This window comes from Watersipora subatra, chromosome 10, assembly GCF_963576615.1.
Source record: "Watersipora subatra chromosome 10, tzWatSuba1.1, whole genome shotgun sequence".
NCBI lineage: Eukaryota > Metazoa > Bryozoa > Gymnolaemata > Cheilostomatida > Watersiporidae > Watersipora > Watersipora subatra.
Genome location: NC_088717.1, coordinates 50,219,407 through 50,238,081, shown reverse-complemented (window position 1 = coordinate 50,238,081; position 18,675 = coordinate 50,219,407). Strand labels below are relative to the sequence as shown.

At 36.5% G+C, this 18,675-nt stretch overlaps 3 protein-coding genes across 8 annotated transcripts in view; all 3 read left to right on the top strand.

Moving 5' to 3' along the window:
• The first annotated feature begins 202 nt into the window (after positions 1-202).
• On the top strand, positions 203-1,337 carry LOC137406271 (POU domain, class 4, transcription factor 1-like). Its single transcript, XM_068092812.1, has 3 exons — positions 203-313; positions 641-728; positions 934-1,337. Exons 1-3 carry the CDS (start codon positions 233-235, stop codon positions 1,335-1,337), a joined length of 573 nt encoding a protein of 190 aa, XP_067948913.1. The 5' UTR covers positions 203-232.
• Positions 1,338-9,864: 8,527 nt separating this feature from the next.
• LOC137407175 (general transcription factor II-I repeat domain-containing protein 2A-like) lies at positions 9,865-11,790 on the top strand. The gene has a single exon (XM_068093777.1). It carries the CDS (start codon positions 9,865-9,867, stop codon positions 11,788-11,790), a length of 1,926 nt encoding a protein of 641 aa, XP_067949878.1.
• Positions 11,791-16,771: 4,981 nt separating this feature from the next.
• LOC137405792 (guanine nucleotide exchange factor DBS-like) overlaps positions 16,772-18,675 on the top strand; it is a 47,956-nt gene continuing 46,052 nt past the window's right edge. For 3 of the 6 annotated variants that reach the window (XM_068092197.1, XM_068092196.1, XM_068092194.1), the window contains exon 1: positions 16,772-16,924. The gene's annotated coding sequence lies outside the window, so the exon portion shown is untranslated. Of the gene's footprint in view, positions 16,925-18,430; positions 18,461-18,675 lie in introns of those variants that run through there. The other 3 variants (XM_068092200.1, XM_068092198.1, XM_068092195.1) reach the window with 2 other exon arrangements.

Here is an 18,675-nt window from a genome sequence, read left to right as displayed (position 1 = left end):
CCTTCTTTGACACCTATGACAAGCACCTGTAATACAAGCACATGCAATGCTTTCATGCATTTGTAATATATTTATAGCGGGTGATCATAGCATGGCAAGCATGAGCAATCCGGGGCCAAGTGGCCTGATGGCAGCCCCTAGCAGCCAGTTTGTCTCCCCTCTGACCCAACTCACCAACATTTCTTCTCAGTATAGTCCGACATCAGTAGAGCCTCCTCACAGCAGTTACCCTATGTACTCCCATAGCAGCACTGCCGCCAGCATGCTGCCACAAATGACCATGTCTCACCCGGTCATGCACAACCTACAAGAAGTATGCTTTAAAATTTGAATTTGGGACATTTGTTGAACACAGTGCAGCTTATAGACTTTATAGAAATCATTAATTCACGTGAACAGGTTTTTGATAAAAGTATTAGAAAAAAATTACATTTTGGTTTTCTTTTTGAAAAAAATCTTTTGTTTAACATAGTAACTACTAATAGAAATTTTCTTGTGTGAAAGATCTACAGCTACAAAACTCTCTTTTTATAACTGCTTATAAGAGAAAGCTGATGAATTGCATATAGGCCTACCTATATAGGCTGACTTTCAAAGTATCTTGTAAGAAACTTATATAAATATCTTTACTCACACATAGATTGACTGTGATCCAAGAGAACTGGAGGGCTTTGCTGAAAGGTTTAAGCAGAGAAGAATTAAGCTCGGGGTCACTCAGGCTGATGTAGGTGAGTGCTAACAAAATAAAATCTACAGCTTTTTTGCCAGAATAGATAGAGGTGAGTGACAATACTTGAAAGGAGAATTTTATAAATACTCAATGAAATCAAAACCTAACTTTATTACAACCACCCATATTACCGCCAAACAGCTCAAATTAAAGTGATCAATTGCTCATACAACACCTATAACCTGCTATGATAATATTTTTAGGGAAGGCTCTAGGAAACCTGAAGCTACCAGGAGTCGGGTCACTGAGCCAGAGTACAATCTGTAGATTTGAGTCTCTCACTCTCTCTCACAACAATATGGTCGCCTTGAAACCTGTTTTGTCCGCTTGGTTAGACGATGCGGAGAGAGTCGCGAGAGAAAAGCAAAATAGCCTGATGATCGACGGTCTGGCATTAGACAAGAAGAGGAAGCGTACTAGCATAGCCGCCCCAGAGAAAAGGAGTCTAGAAGCATACTTCGGTATTCAACCTCGACCTTCGGGTGAAAAGATTGCTCAAATTGCCGACAAACTTGATCTGAGAAAAAACGTTGTTCGAGTTTGGTTTTGTAATCAGAGACAAAAACAGAAAAGAATGAAATTCGCTGCCACCGGTCAGCAACATTAGCCTTTTGAAAAAAAGAATGTATTTTATTCGCTGACCTATTTTTCTACTGTAATTTATTGAGCACGAAAGCTTAAACTTTCTGAGACCTCGAATGCACAAGGAATGTAAAATTCCAGCATAATGATATTACTTCCAAAAAGTTGAATCAAAATTATTTCTTTCTATTTAATTGTTAAACTGCAATATTTATGTTTAATAATATTATATAGGCATATTAACTATTATAATTTCAGTTTTCCTGTCGATCTCCCTCCAGACTTACCTAAATGTATATAATGTAGTTTTTGTCATTTTGTTCCATTTGGAACATTTCATATGTAATTACGGACCGATCTAGTCACTTTGGCAATATCATTATTTCACGTAATATATAAATACTACTTGAATATCTCATCTGAATAATTATTATAAAGTATTTTCACCAAATAAATAGCGTAATAATCATGTACACTAAATATTCATTGCTTTTGTTTAATGGTGAGTATTTGAGAATTGTATAGAAAAACATTTGAGATAATTTAGAATGTTTTAATTGAATTAGAATAAACCTACGTAGAATTCTATGTAAGATGTAATCTTCAAAAGCAAACAATATTAAAACTTCATCTTTCAAGTTTCCTTTTATGTCTTCTTCAAACTGTTCAAAGCATATTCATCACCAAGCATGTCAAAATGACTAAAAAGATTCTATGGTGTGAATTACAAATGATTCAGCTCATCTAAAAAGCTTATTGTGATTGTCACACCCGTGACGCTTCCAGCTTGGCAATTGAGGAGTGGTTGTAGCGGGAATCAAGCTATAAGCGGGCTGCTATTGGATGTAAACTTTTGTACTCATCATCTGCCGTTGGTAACGCTTGATTACTATATTAGAACGTGTCATTATTATATTAAAAAGCACAAAGTTGCTAAATGCACTAGCTAATAACACCTGGTTCAAGGTCACCAATTGCTAGTGGTTTTAGGCAGTACCTTCGCTAACACTCGTAAGGCCAATAACTCATTGCTGCTTCAAATAGTTAAAATGTCATTTCTTGTTCTCACATTATTTCTGATTCTTAATTCTTATATTAGGAATGTAACAGATGCTAAGAGGTGATCATGATCTTTTACCAAGCACATTGCTTTCTTACCAATTGTAGACCCATTCTAAACACCTCTACTGCTTGGTCTTCTTATCTCACTAACAATATAAATCAATAGAACTTATTATTAGAAAGGCTTTTCGTTGAAGCGATAATCTCTCAAAATACTCAAAGATTACAGACATCACGTCACAGCAATGCTAGCTTTTTTACCAGAATGACGGAGAAATGCTAATGTAAGTTTTTTGACTAAATTAATTGATGGAAGGGTTAAAATTGTGGAGGGATTGTCAAGTACAAAATTAAAACACCACATAATACACAATGGTGGTACCCAAATAGAACACATAATGGTGCCACAAAAGAACATGTAACAACAGATATTGAAAAGAACCCATTCTTTTATCGAACACCAAACAACGTTAGGCAATTGTGATCCAAGTGATCTATTTTTAAATATATTTTCTTGTAAAGCTTTATTAACACATTTGCTTATCACTATAATGCGCCTTAGATGCGAATATTTAGCATGGATATAGATATGCGCTAATCGCAAGAAAAGAAACCGATTCACAATAGATGTCATATTTTTTCCTAGACATCTGCCATGTTTGCTTAGGCCATTGTTTGATGAGTGTTGGAGCGTGAAAGGCATGCCAGCCTCTACATTATTCCACAGCCGCTAGGTGTGCACATCGTATTATGCATTCGCGCAATCAATACTTTATACAAGACATTGACATCCTGTCTCAAACAACAACCGCTTAGCTGACTACTGTTGCGAATCCGGCCTCAACTTTATGACAATTTAAATTAATTTAATTACTTCCCGACTCCTTTCAGCTTCGACTATCAGCGCAGATAACCCAATAGTGATTGATGACATTATCGATAATTGGAAGATGATAAAGAATGGAAGATATTTATTATTAATGGCATTCATCTAGCCATTATTCTTGTGGTCATGCATATTTTATAAGAATTGTTAGCAGTTTTCTTTCGCTATATAAAAAGAAGTTTGGAGGCAAGAACAATCACTTGCAGTGGAACGTCAGAAGGGGCGCTTAGTTTGCTCGGCTTAAACCAAGAGTGAGTTACATTTCGTGTCTGTTCATGCATGTATGTACCGCTTTACTAAAAGGCATCTTCATCAAATGCAGCTCAGCAATAATAACCGCACTCATCTCTTGTTGAAGCTGCAAGCGTTATACAGAGAAATTGTGCATTTGACATTTATTTTAGAACCAATTTTTTGTTGAAATACAAATTTTCTTTATTTATAATCGATTAGTTTGGATTTGAAAATTTTTATAGAGTAAAATGAGGAGAAAATGCTGCCTAGCTCTGGCTAGAAACAGAAGCGTAAAAACGAATATAAAGATTGCGAGTTAAAGCCGAAGAAGCAGACGATTAAAAAGGCTCCTTGTCGACTCAGGAAGGATATTGATTCAAGGTATCGAGTTATGAGCAAACAACTATAGATTGAGGATGGAATTACCAGCTATACTCTTGTGGCAGCAAAATACTGCCTTATGATTGGATAAGAAGGTCAGCTATGACAGCACCACAGAGTCAGCAAACTATCTGACATCCTTTCTTACCTCGGCTGCTGCCTCATCATGTCAATCGCTGAGCAAACAGATGAACTTCTCTAGAGAGCCTCAAGAGCTGGATCATGGCTCTATTCAAATTTGCTGAATCATTTGCAAATGATCAATAGCTTGACATGGAAATCATTGGCTTAATGCAATTAAATTTTAGTTTTTGAGTTTATGTTTCTCTTATCTGGAGCATCTGAAAGCTGATTGCTAATAATTGTCTACTAGGCAGTGATGTACCGATGACACCGTCAGCGAGAAATGCTCTTCTCAATGTCATCAAAACTACCTATTCTACTTACACAGGCAACCTATGTCATTCCTATATAAAAAAAGTGTATTATGGCTTTAAAAAAACATCTGGTGTTGCTATATGGTCCTGGTAATGCTATGATGCTTTCAAAAATTAATGATTTTCACATCCGTGCAGACGGTGGCAACATGCGGAATATCCTGACCATGTACAGGCTATGGGCCATCTATAAAGGGCAAACCTTTCGTTGTTTGCACCTCTTCTGAGGAAAAAAGGTTTGTAAATATTGCCTTTGAAAGAGCGCTGCTGCTGTTATTAAACTGGCTAGCATAAAACATCGAATCAACCAGAATGTCTCTCGTTGCTTAGTGACTAAATGCTGAGCACCTGAAAGAATTGCTAATATACAAATCAACATCTTGCTGCAAAGTACAACAGGCGATTTTCTCTATAAACTTTCAACTTTCCTAGATTTTTATAATAGGATTTAGTTTCAATTAATAAAAACCAGCATCTTTAACATAAGCAACTTTATTTAAAAGCATCTTTGAGCTTAACCACTTACAAATCCTTACTTCAATAATCCTTCAATAATCCTCACTTAAATAAAAACTCAAGTCTTACCAGCTCTATGGAAAAGTATTAACTGTCAACTAGAAACCAAATTATAACATAGACAAATAATGCCTACAATAGCTTGTGCAACTACATATGCTAGAGTCAGGCTGAGCTAACAATTATTCTTAAGCCAAAAAAACCCAGTCTTATCAATCATCTTAGGAGTTTTCTTCCCAACTAGACTATGAATTCGAATGGAGAATGAAAAGCAAGCTTACACTCTTTGAACAATGACAGAGAGAGAGAGAGGGAGAAAGAAAGAGAGAGAGAGAGAGAGAGAGAGGGAGAGAGAGAGAGAGGGAGAGAGGGAGAGAGAGAGAGAGGGAGAAAGAGAGAGAGGGAGGGGGAGAGAGAGAGAGAGAGAGAGAGAGAGAGAGAGAGAGAGAGAGAGAGAGAGAGAGAGAGAGAGAGAGAGAGATATAACTGTCACTGAGAGAACATGTGTGGGTCTATTTGCGATCGGTTGAACTATGTCCTTTCGATGTACCTTGCTTTGACCTAAAATACATGTGCGTAAATAACAAACATACATTTGCAGCTTGAGATGGAGTTGTTTAAGATTAATCTGATAGCTAGTCTCTAAAGTATATATATTTTTATGTAGTTTAATTAATAATACTTTAATTTTGTTACAATTCATTTGTATCTCACCGGGTAACGTATGGAGTGAGTAATGTCACCGAAAGTTTAAAAGTTCTCAGATAGGTTCTATTCTCATGGAACGGTGGTGTCCTTTGGTGGTATTATTCATTCCTAGGTGGCATTGACTGATAAATACCCTTATATCTATTCTTATTAAATGTAGACAACTTGATTAGATTATAGATTGTGTGACATTTTTAGTTTTCTCAAATTAACAATTATTGCTTATAACTAGTGAAATGAGTTGGTCTTTAACTCATCATCTGACCGCCTCGTTAACTTAAAAATATTTATGCTGCAAGTTTTTAACTTAAATCCAAAATATGATTTATTTTGAGTTGAAACATTTTTGCTTCAAATTATGAAATGTTCAAGAGAAAGACAACTCCAAAACATAAGCATTAAGTATTAGGAAGAGTGCCTGAAGCTGAGTGCAAACTTCTAACTGGAATTTGAAAATTTTATTAACAGATAAATACTGCCATGCTAATGAGATATATGTGAGTGATAATATTACGAATGAGGTAAGTTGAATGTTGCCAGTTATGAAGTCAAGTACTTTTACCTGTTATCAGATAGCCATGAAGACCGATACAGCCCTCATCATGGCTAATATAAACTGGCACCACCCGCTCTAAGCTAGGGTAAGTCTAGGCATCCTTTTGGAAGGAAGTAAAATAACCAACAAAGAGTGACTAGACTTTCTAGAAATGATACCATTGCTATACTCAAGGCGGGAATATATAAACTTATCCTCCGGCTAACTGCTACAGCGGACTAACAATGCGAGCATGTCTGAACCTGTCCCTGTTCAATGAATTACATATCTGTACTGCCGAAAAAGATACTCCAGTAATGCAGAAGCTGGGGTTCCTTTATACCTTTTTTCATGATGCTTCATGAAGAGAGGAGCGACCCCAATTATGGATGGCTTTACTTACCTTTACTTACCCTTGTTAAAAAGTAATACTTACAGTAAGGTTGCTATTGCACCAGACCAGTGCTTCTTAATCTTGATGGCTATACTGAACCTATTATTATATGTGCTTTCACCGAACCCTTGCTATATTGAAAACTAAAATGAAATTTTCTTCACATTTAAGACAGGTATATGTCTTACTGGTGCACAAAATGGCCTGTGCATTAATATCACCGTTTTCAAAAAACAAAACCAATACAATACAAACTCACAACAAATTACATCTGTATATATAAATTTCAGTGTTTGTCTTTTTGTTGAACCCTGTGTCCAGTTATAGCAATTAAAATATAGCAATGAAAAATCAGCATGGCACTGGATTTGATCTCAGGATTTCTAGATCTAGAGGCGGCGACCTTTACCATTAAGCTACAAAAAAAAACAATAGTTTCATCGGGCAAATAGTCATTACATTGGTTAAGATACTCACGCTTGAGGAGCTTTCTCAATGCTATATATTAGCACTGTTCACCGTTACATGTAACAGTTGTTAAGCTGGCCTAAAATGTGAGTATAGTTTAGTATAAATTTTAGTAAAAATATAGTTTTCCAGGTGAGTTATTCAAACTCATTAAGTAATTATTCTATTACCCATGCATTTGGCTAGTTGTTTCATAAAGACATGATCGTGCAAATCAGTGTGACTTCCGCTATTGCCTCTGAGAGACCTCTATCAAACACTAAGCCTCTGGAACTGAATGCTTGGAGTTTGATCTAACCCAATAAAGTCAGATCAAACACTAAGATTCTAACTTACAATATTATGTTACAAAATGTTACAATAAAATTGTAACGTTTTTAAAATAAAGTTTTTAATTATTTCAATAAAAGTTACAAACAACAATTATTTGGAATTATTTTGTTTTGCTATAGAATAATCATATTACTGATTTAAATCAAATGATTTTTTTCCTGCAGGGTTTTGAATTCATGTGTAGAGCAAAGTTGCTTGAAGTTGTATAGCTAACCCTGACAAAGTGGCAAAGCAAAAGAACTTTTTACTGTTAAATACACAAAGAGATAAATTAATCAGACTCCTAGGATTGGATCAAACCCTATTGATCAAACCTTAGGCATTCCCCCAGAATATAATCAGAGAGTGACAGCATTGAACCAGTTTCTTGTCATCAGCCGAGACAATGAAGAGCTAAATGATGTTGAAAATGATCGACTTTTCAAACATCTAATAATTAAAAGACCACAGAGATATCAATTTGACAACTTTTGGCCGATATATCGTACCAGCCTAACAGCATAATATTGTGTATTAACTTAACAAAACACCAGTTTTCACCCAAAATGATCAACAGCTTTGAACAAAAACTAGTGAAAGGTAGGCAAAAATATCAAAATTGTATAGCTAACGGTGATAAACGATAAAAGCTGGCAATTTTTCCAAATAAATCTAAAAAAGAGATAATAAAAAATCCATAAAAAATTGAACAACTAAACAATCAATAACGGTTGGTATAGACAATCACACAGAAACAGTTTTTTAAAACATAGATTCATAACAACATAATACATAAAGTACTGAGTATGTGAGTAGTAGAACTGTTCACTTTGAATGCATGACGTATTTATTTTTTATATGAATCTGTTCCTCGTGCTCTACGCTGTCTTACACGCTGCCTCAGTTTTACTCCAATCTCAACAATTACCAAAGCATCAATGTTCCTGGCAACTATATATGTTCTTATCCTCAGCATAGCAACAGACTAGCAAAAGGCTTTCACAAATGTTGAAAGATGATTAGCTTTATAGCCTTATTTAGCTTATAAATGCTATGCAATAATTTGGAGTTGTAGACACACGATATGCCAGAAGACAACTCTGCATTTTTACAATATTTTATTTAATCTAGTTTGTTGATTTTCGCGACTTGATCTGCAATACCATATAAACTATCAAAGCTTGCAATTATATGTAGCTTTATCTGAGCACATCAAAGACAATTAAAGTGCACCGATTTTTTTAGGTGTTATATAAGGATTAAAATAAAATTGTAATATTTTTAAAATAAAGTTTTTAATTATTTCAATAAAAGTCAAAAACAACAATTATTTAGAATTTTATTGTTTTGTTATATAGTAATCATATTACTGATTTAAATTGAATGGTTTTCTTCTTGCGCGATTTTGAATTCATTTGTAGAGCAAAGTTGCTTGAAGTTGTAAAGCTAACCCTGCCAAAGCTAACCCTGACAAAGTGGCAAAGCAAAAGGACTTTTTACTGTTAAATACACAAAGAGATAAACGAATTCAACACGGGCCATCTGTATACTTGGTGAAGCTAGTTTAGTGGGAGTAGTGAATGAGTGTTAGATTTTTTATACTAAGCCGCTTTATTTGTCCAATCAAGTTTTGAACACAAACGAGAAAATTTTGACAGGATGGATACAATAAGTTACGATGAGTGGCTGATAATCTACTGCAGAATCTTTGGACAACTTTAATTGATGTTTTTGTTATTACATTTTAACAAACCTGTTATATCTGCTAAAAGCTTGGTTTGACTTATGCTCAATTTTTCCTCTAAAATTGATAACCTAGGACACAGGTGTCAATCACCTGGCCCGCGGGCCACATGTGGCCCGCCAAGCTATTTTATGTGGCCCGCGAGAGCTTAGCCATCTGAACCCTAACGGCCCATTTTGCGGCATTGCGTAAGGTGTGTCAGAAACTCTAGTGGCCTCAAAAGCGGCAATGGCACGACTCTGTTTACAAAAGCTGTATCTAAGTAACAGCGTAAACCAATCAAATTAATTCTTGGACAGGATGTTAAACTCGAAACCTTACTTCCATTTGTACCATTTATCAAATATATTTATTGACTTCCTTCGTTATAATGCCAAATCTTTATTAGGGCGCTATCGCAAAAAATTCGATACTAATTCGTTGGCAGGTAATAAATGATTGTGATAGAAAGAAACAATTTTATGATATTAGCTATAATTTTTTAGTATACTTTGAGACATGAAATGAGGATGAACATGTGCTCATTGGATATGATACGACTGTAATGTTTTACGAGTTTTATAAAAATTTTCGAACTTTTTAGTTTTAGCCCAAATAATGATGAAGTACTGTTTTTTTCTGTTCGATGACATTTTCTGTAGTTGGCTCAATTTTATCACAAGTGTTTGACCAGTTATAATTGTATTATCGGCACATTTATACTCGTATATATAAATTTAATAAAAGTTTAACAACTTCGGATCGTTTGACAAACTGCCCAGAGTTACTGACACGCATTGCCAAAAATAGCCAGGGTTAAAATGTCTGATTGTGTAAAAATAAATAGGTTACACGAGTGATTTAGCCATAAACTACAAGTCCCACAATGCCTTTCGATGCTGATACCCCGGATTGATGGTTTAGCGCCACTGGGCGGTAGTGTTTCTCTGCTGCTAAATGCTGATGAGTGGAAGTGCGATCTCAAAATGTCAAGAAAAAGAAAAGTTGATGCTGATGGAAGACTGTTTCAAGATAGATGGGAAGGTGAGTACTTGTTTGTGCTTCAAGGAGAAAGACCGGTGTGTCTTTTGTGTTATGAGGCGGTGTCGGTTGTCAAAGAGTACAATCTGCGTCGGCATTTTGACACCAAACACGGAGTGAAGTACGGAAAAGCTAGCCTGCAAGAAAAACAAGAAATTGCCCACAAATTAAAAAGCAAACTGCGGTTGCAACAGAGTGTGTTCACAAAATCCACAGCCAAAAACAACGCTGCAGTGAAAGCTAGTTTTATTGTGGCTGAAGAAATCGCTCGCGCTTCCAAGTGTTTTTCAGAAGGAGCATTTTTGAAGCAGTGCATGCTGAAGGTGTGTGAGCAAGTGTGTCCTGACCAGTTGGAGACATTTAAAATTATCAGCTTGTCAAGAAATACCATCGTGAGCCGAGTTAAAGAACTAGCAGACAGTCTTGAAGCACAATTGGCTGAGGAGACGCGCAGTTATATTGCCTTTTCCTTAGCTGTTGATGAAAGCACAGATAACACGGATACGGCGCAGTTATCTATTTTTATTAGAGGCGTGAAGCCGGATCTCACTATTACTGAAGAGCTGTTTGATGTAACTGCAATGCACGGGACCACAACGGGGCAGGACATTTTTGATGCGGTAGAGAAGTCTGCACGTAAAAATGGATTGCCCTGGGAAAAGTTGGTGGGATTAACCACAGATGGTGCACCGGCAATGTGTGGAGGAAAAGTCGGCTTGGTTGGACTAATCAAATGTAAAATGCAACAAATGAACTGTCACACGCCCTTGATAACGTATCATTGCATTATCCATCAAGAAGCTTTGTGTGGAAAAGTACTAGGGATGGATGGCATAATGACCACAGTAACGAAAACAGTAAACTTTATTCGGGCACGAGCCCTGAATCATCGTCAGTTCCAGCTGTTTTTGCAGGAGATAGGCTCGGAGACCGGGGATGTGCCGTACCACACAGAAGTGCGGTGGCTGAGCAGAAGCAGAGTCCTCAAGCGATTTTTTGAGCTCAGAGAGGACATAGCTCTTTTTATGCAGAGTAAAGGTAAACCCTTGTCTGAACTGTCAGATCCAAAGTGGCTGTGTGACTTCGCGGTGTTGTGTGACATAACCGAGCATCTCGCCCAGCTGAATCAGAGGCTTCAGGGACGCAAACAAGTTATCACACAGATGTCCGCCACTATTACGGCTTTCCAGCGTAAAATAGACTTATGGATGCACCAAGTGAGACAGGAAAATCTTGCCCACTTTCCTGTTTGTCAGAGTATGTCAGCTTCATTTCACGAAACTTTCTCATGTGCCCAGTTGGCTGCCAAACTGAGCCGGTTACAGACTGAGTTTGAGCGACGCTTTTCCGACTTCAGAGCGCAGCAGGCTGTCTTTGACATATTTGACAATCCTTTCACCACCGATGTATTAACTGCACCCCAACACCTTCAGATGGAGTTAATTGAGCTTCAAAGTGACAATGGCCTAAGAGCAAAATTCCGGGAAAATCCAATCCAGGACTTTTATCGTTTGCTGCCCTCTAGTTTAATGCCACAGCTTCGACTTCATGCTGCCGGTGTTCTGTCCATGTTTGGGAGCACTTATCTGTGCGAACAGATGTTTTCCACAATGAATCTGAACAAAAATAAGCACAGATCACGCCTCACTGATGACAACCTCCATGCCATCCTAAGGATTGCCTCAGCCCAGGACCTAAAGCCAGATATTGACACACTGGTAACAGGAAAACGGTGTCAGACATCAGTCATAAAACACAAAGGTGAGCATTTATCAACTTAATTAGAATATAGTTAAATTTTATTCAAACAAAAAAAAACAATGTAATGTTTGTGCTAGCATTTTGTTTTATGTTATTTTTAGAACATGATCAATGAATGCTAGTGAGGAGATCCACTTGGTGTGTTCAAGGACAGGCAGCATCTCCTCTTAAACCTGATTTGAACAATGTAGCTCTGACCTGAGTCAACCTTTTTGTTTTTTGTTTTTAGCTGATTCATATTGATTTTGTGTAGTTGCTGTTATTTAGTGTTTACTAAAAGTATGCCCATGTTAATGGGTATTGTGTTATTTTTCTGTTTCTTTTCCGAAAAAAAGTGTTCTGCATGTTTTGCTGTGCAACTGTTCTGTTTGCGACTTTAAGTAATGAAGTCAGAGTTATTTAACGTCAAAGAGTAGTTAAATTCATTTTACATTATTCGATTACATTTCGTTACCACTATAAGTTACATCTGGCCCTTTGATGACAGCCATTACGCTGATGTGGCCCTCGACGAAAATGAGTTTGACACCCCTGACCTAGGACATTTTTATTTTGTTAGTATTTAGTTTCGTGAGTAGCACACAGAGTAAAATTTAGCTGCAACTTAATTTCGCGGCTCCGATGAGTGCGAAAATATAGTGATATGAAAATAAATGCGGTGGAACAAACAGATTAGATTCCTCAAGTCCAGTTTGCTAGTGAGAAAATCTTTCAATTTGGGACTAGTTTGTATTTGTAAGCCGCAGATAAAAATGTTTTGGTGAGATAGATAATCCAATTTGGTCGCTTGCTGCCATTTGTTTCTTGAACTATCAATGACGTCTATATCCCTCTCATCGTGACTTTTACATGTCTTTCACACTCAAGTCCCAAGACGAAGAAAATAGATAACAACCAACTTCACAACCAGAACTGTATAACATGGTTGGTCCTGGTGAGGGTTGCTATTGTTTTTGGTTGGTAATAAAATTCATCACTACAATGATTATTATTCAATTTTATGACTTCACCTACCAGACTTTCATCCTCATCAGTTACAAATTCGGTGACTAAACTGATATCATCATCTTCTTCATTTGCCTTGGCTTTTCCAAAAAAACTTGTTATCTTAATTTGCTTTGCCATGCTGTTCATTCGGTGTATTAGCTATAACGAGTTTACCAAAATTTTCCCAATGAGCCCAACCACACACGACAATGACCTGCATTTCTAATATGACGATTTTATTGTGAATATCAATGAACAAAGTTATTTAATTTCGCGTTTTCGCTCGTTCGTTATGATAGTTTAGTTTTGCTCATGAAACTTTCGCGAGAGGATGACTCCGCGAAAGTGCGAAAGTTAGATGACACGAATACATAAGTGTCCTAGGGTAGAAGGCATGTCAGTTTAGTCACTCTCATCCCTAACCTTGACACAGTTAGTACTATAGTTAGTACTAGCTCATATGGCCACTGGCACCTGTTTTAGGAATTATTGAGCACTGGAACAGCTATTTCATTCTCATCAATCCAATTATGCCCTACTACAGAAGACAGAGACAACATCAGCTGATATTCAGAACGCACCTGACATCTATACAAAGTCACTTTTAACAATTTGTGAAAAATATATAATCAAAAACAAAACCTTCTCCTAGCAGACAATGAGAAAAAATGTAAAGCGTATGTCATAGAACTGCTCAGTAAAAGGTAAGTACAATTGCTGGTGTAGAACCATTAAAAATAGCCAAATAGTATTTCTGAGGCAGTGCAAGCCCAACCCTTGGAGTGGTGCTTATTACTTAAAAAGCTACCGCAATAGATTTAGCCCTATCACAATGTTATAATTTTTGTGATAGTCTGAGATGAGGCTACAGAGCACTATGGGAGTTATTAAATAGCGGACTTGTTGCGATTGGTTGAGCCACGATTGGTCTAATACCAATTAGTCTAAAGACAGAAATATGAAAACTGAAACGGAGACTTGTATTTGATGTGCATGAGTTAAAATAGCAAAAATTTCGTTGGATTACAGGTAAATTCAAGTAATTGTTGTGTCAAAACAAAAACTTTTAAAAATACAAAAGAGGTAAAAATTAAACATGATAAGTATTATTCTAATTATAATGTTAGTTCTAAATTTGAGATTATGTGTCAATGCTTGTAGAAACTCTAAAACTTGGTTATTGTACTTGACACAGTCAGGATTCTCTTTTCGACTTCAATATATTTTTTTGGAGCTTAGCATTAAATTTTCTTTTAATAATGGATTCAATCTGCTCCTCAACATCGTTTATTCTTTTTTCAATTTGGAAATTAGCCTAAAAAGTTCCAACAAACGCAGAGTCTACTAACATCTCTATCTGTCGGTGCCATGATTTCACTTTATTTTGTGTCGCACTAGCAAATTTACATTACCTAAACAAAATTACAAATTACAATGTATTGAAGAAATTTATTAAAATGTCTTGTATTATGTACAACAGGCTCTAGCCTAAGTGTAATTTCTTTCATGTAAAGGTTGGGGTATGGAGCTGGACACGCAACTAACTATCAGACAAAAGAGGTTTTATTCCTTCCCTACTCTTCTAAAGGTGCATGCAGTTAGTAACAAGCAGCCAGGTACTGGTAGAGTGCTATATTTCATGCCTTACTACTGTGTGTCGTTATACTAAAGTTGGTTTCCTCTTATACGTAGTTACATCCATGACATGTGTCACTTTAAAACCTGGTTGACAAGTATTAGCAATTGCTTCGAGGGCGTTATCAATATAAGCCCTAGAAAGATGTCTAGTGTTATTTTCTATGCCTGACGCTTTTATGGTAGTTATACTTGAGGGTTCAAAGCATGACACATGGTCTGGGAGAGGCTGAGTCTTGAAGGAGAGGGAGAGTCTTGAAGGAGTGCAGGGCATGCAGTAAAACACTGTATAGGCTATATTGGCCAAAGAAGATTCTTCAAATACATGTTTACAAGCAATTGATTTCTGAATGAATGAATGAGCCTCACAAAGAATCTACTAGACGAAAGATTTTATACAATCACGGGTAAGTTAATTTGTTATACTGATTTCATAAAAAAGAACGATATTGTTTCTTTTGCTCCTTACTAGTCTTTAAAGTTTAAAAGAAAACTAAATAGATGATAGAAATATTAAAAAAAATTAACAATTGATCGAGCATTTAGCTAATTACGGATGCTCACTAAACCTGCAAGACTCAAGTACCTCAACCCATACACCTGGAAATTGAAAACTGAAGAAAGTACATGAAGCCATTTACAATGGAAGTTTAAATGAGATAGCGGTATTTAATTACAGCTTCTTAGTTTTTTAATATTCAACAAGAAGTTGCACCTGCATGAATATTTTAACATTTAACAAAAAATTGAAAATAAGGTTTTCAGCCCCAATATAAATGTGCACGTTTTCAAAATGCTAATCCATGTCATACTGTGGTATAAAAAATGATTCTTCGAATAAAAAGTCAAGCTTACATTTTATAAATACACGACAGAATGCCCAGCGTTGCATGGTTAATAAAAAGTTTTAATACATAAATCTGGTTTATATTCAACATATACAGCATTTAGAATTTTTACTTTTAAATAATAGTGTTGGTTTATTTCTGTGTGGATCTGGCTAATGCATTATTTAAATATTTAAAAGCCCGAAGCATAGCTAAAACTGATTGTTGAAAACTATTTTTTACTTCTTATGCTACACATTTACTCAGGATTTGAAACGGCTTAAAAACAAGCCGAGTGGTGCAAGGGTTGGAGTGAACGATTGCAAAATGGTTGTTTCTGAGTTCAATTCCAGTGCAAAGTGTTTTTTTTGTTTATATAACTTTACCGCTATAACTGGACATATGACAGACAAACCAGCAAAAATGTGGATTTATAGATAAAGATAACTTAGTAGTTTGACTTTTGGTCTTAACCTTTGAACTCTACTGTTTGCATTATGCCAAGTTGTGTTTGATATCAAAGACCTTGAGCTCAGTTACTTGGGAGTTGAAACAAGAGGAAAACTTTCTTTTCGAAGAAAATATGATCAAAGAAAACATGGCGCTTTTGTGCTTCTTCATTAAGAAGCCATTAATTTTTCCATAAGTTTGTCTATAGACATGCCATGATTGCACCAGAGTTGACTGCCATGTAAATCGCTACTCAAATATTGAATAGGGATGAAAATTTTAGTAATTGCTTACTAAAGGGCTGTGCTGGGTAATCTACCAGACGCTGCTTTAGTGACACTCTAAGTTTAGGGATACATCTATGTGTCCCTCACGCTCAGAGTTTAGGAATTCTCTTAGGAGTCTCACAGCTATTTATAAAAAAGAGATTATATAGAGAACTTTAATAAAACTTCAAAATGTTCCTAAACTTCATTAGGTTTTTTGCGGCAAATGTCTACAGCGACTGTCGCCTTACCACAATTTATATCATACTACTACCCTAGTAGTCCGATGAGCTATGAGAAACTGTCAGGTGTAATAACTCTATGTACAATTAATTCATAATGTATCAATGTGGTTGATTGGTGGAGCTAATGTATCAATGTGGTTGATTGGTGGAGCTAACGTATCAATGTGGTTGATTGGTGGAAATTCTGCTGAGAGCATTTTATTTTCCTAACCTCTAAGCATGGTTTTAGACATACGAATGCATATAGCTCTTATTATAGCAGAGATTACCGCCCATGACACACGGAAAGTGTGTATAGCTCCGGAATGTCGAGAGTTGTGTTCTGTTGAAATTTTACTTTTCTCTCATTATAGTACTTACGAAACTGCAGTGCAAAAGGTTTCAACGACTTCTCTGGCGTAACTAGCTTGATCAATTAAACTGTAATCGGTCACAAAAAGATCATGGTTTCTTGCATTGCCGTTGTTTCTATGGCAACGTATGAAATCATCTGATTGTGAGAGCATTCACACTAGTAATTACACACAGTTCATGGAAGCAATAGCGTTGCGCACTTGTAGGTGACGCACGAGTCATACAGTTTCTGGTTCCGTTCAGTGTTCGGTTGAAGGTGCACTGGCACAGATTGGTACAATATCTTGATGGTGCTCACCAGAACTAGTCTGGTAAGCGAAAGATTGAAATAATACTAATTATCAAAGGCATTAAAGTGAGCTGAACGAGAATTAACTACGAAAGACAAAGGTGAGATACTTACTAGGATTTTGTTATTCTAAAAAGTGATGCAAACTTAACTAGATAACATAAAACAGTTGAGCCTCATCATTCCTACTGGTGATAAGTTATCAATGACAGTAACAAAGGCAACTGCTTTTGTACCAGGTTGTTTGTAATAAGCTTCCAACATTAGTCGGAGGGAATCAGATTTCATGCAGCTAACTAGCATCAGCTTTGAAACACCCGATGCGATGCGTAAAGCCAGCTAACAATAGACAAGAAATGCCATTTCAATTTACAGTTGTTTAGGTCTGTCTCACTATTTTTTACGCTATTATTCTTTACAAATCTGTATGGCATTAGGCAGGATGTGTTTCAGATCTCGCGCAGAGATTAAACACTGTCAGTTAGTACTAGTAGGTGTACAGGAAACAGTCTGCTGTCTATTATGTCATCAAACTATTATCTCTACTGACAGGTATTTACATTCTTACCTTTGTACTCAGTAGCTGATCTAGGCAAGGTGATACAATATTAGTCACCTAATTCAGCAAAAAACAAGTTTTTTATGTTTCCGCAACCATGATTTATCTCCTCGTGTTTGTTTGCGTAATACGTATTGATCATAACCAATCTGAGGTTAGTAATAATGAAGAAAAAAATACATATGTAAATATTTTATCAATTATCAGCCATGAAAGTAGTGAGGCAGGCCCGATGCATGATAGCATGGCTAATCAAGGTGCTGGGCCTGAAAGTCAGCTAGCAAGCCCCACGGTGGGCTATGTTACATAATCTAACAGACACTGCTTCAGTGCCACTAAATTTAACAATATATCAATGTGACCCTCATGTCTAGAGATTAGGAACTATTTTATTGGTAGTATAAAGAAGGGACAGAAAAACAGGAGAAGTGTGGAAGATCACGAGCCACAGCATTGGCTTGTGACTACTTACCTCTATTCATATTTCACTGGAATATGTTCAAGTTATACAACAGAGAATCAAAAGCAATTGGCAGGCAAAGCTATGTTACGAAGTAGTAATTTTTGCATTAGCTATTCATCAAAGATTCCAAATTTTATGCAATTATTACTAGTGGTGTAGTGAACGTCAGGCAGCATGCTAGGGTTAGCATCATTACACATTAAAGATTCTCATCCTACTTGTTCCTGATGACTTAATATTTAATCAGTGATCTTGTTTTAAATGGAACAATAGATATGAAATCAAAACTTTTATTCAGAGTGATCCCTCCTTTCATACAAATGACTGCTTCTTATTCTCTGCGGGCTGCGGCAGTTGAATCAATAGTGATTAAAGAACAGTGCCTTTCGAGTGCGCAGCAGAGCATCCATAGGCGACAGCGATAAGCATCTGTAGCCTACAAAAGAGATCTGCGCTGTCTCACGCGGCATAGGCTAGTGTTACCTCTTTACATAACTCTCGGGGTATTAACAAACGAATCATTGTGGATGTAAGCTGTGCTATTGTACGCCGGCACTAGATTACTGCGAAGCCGCAAGCTTTCCTATTAGGGCAGCTGGCATCTGCACTCTTCGTGTACGTACCAGTAAGTTGTTTCTAGTTTGTAAAATGTACATTTGATTGATTGGGAAAGTTTGGCATCATTATTGGCTTGCTTTATTGACTCTCTAAACATACAGTTGAGCTCTAGTATAATAATATTATTGACTGAATAGATTAGAGAAGGTGGCGTGTAGCATTCCGTATCATTCCTCTTGGCGAAAGCTGTTATGTAAGAGCTGACACCAGTT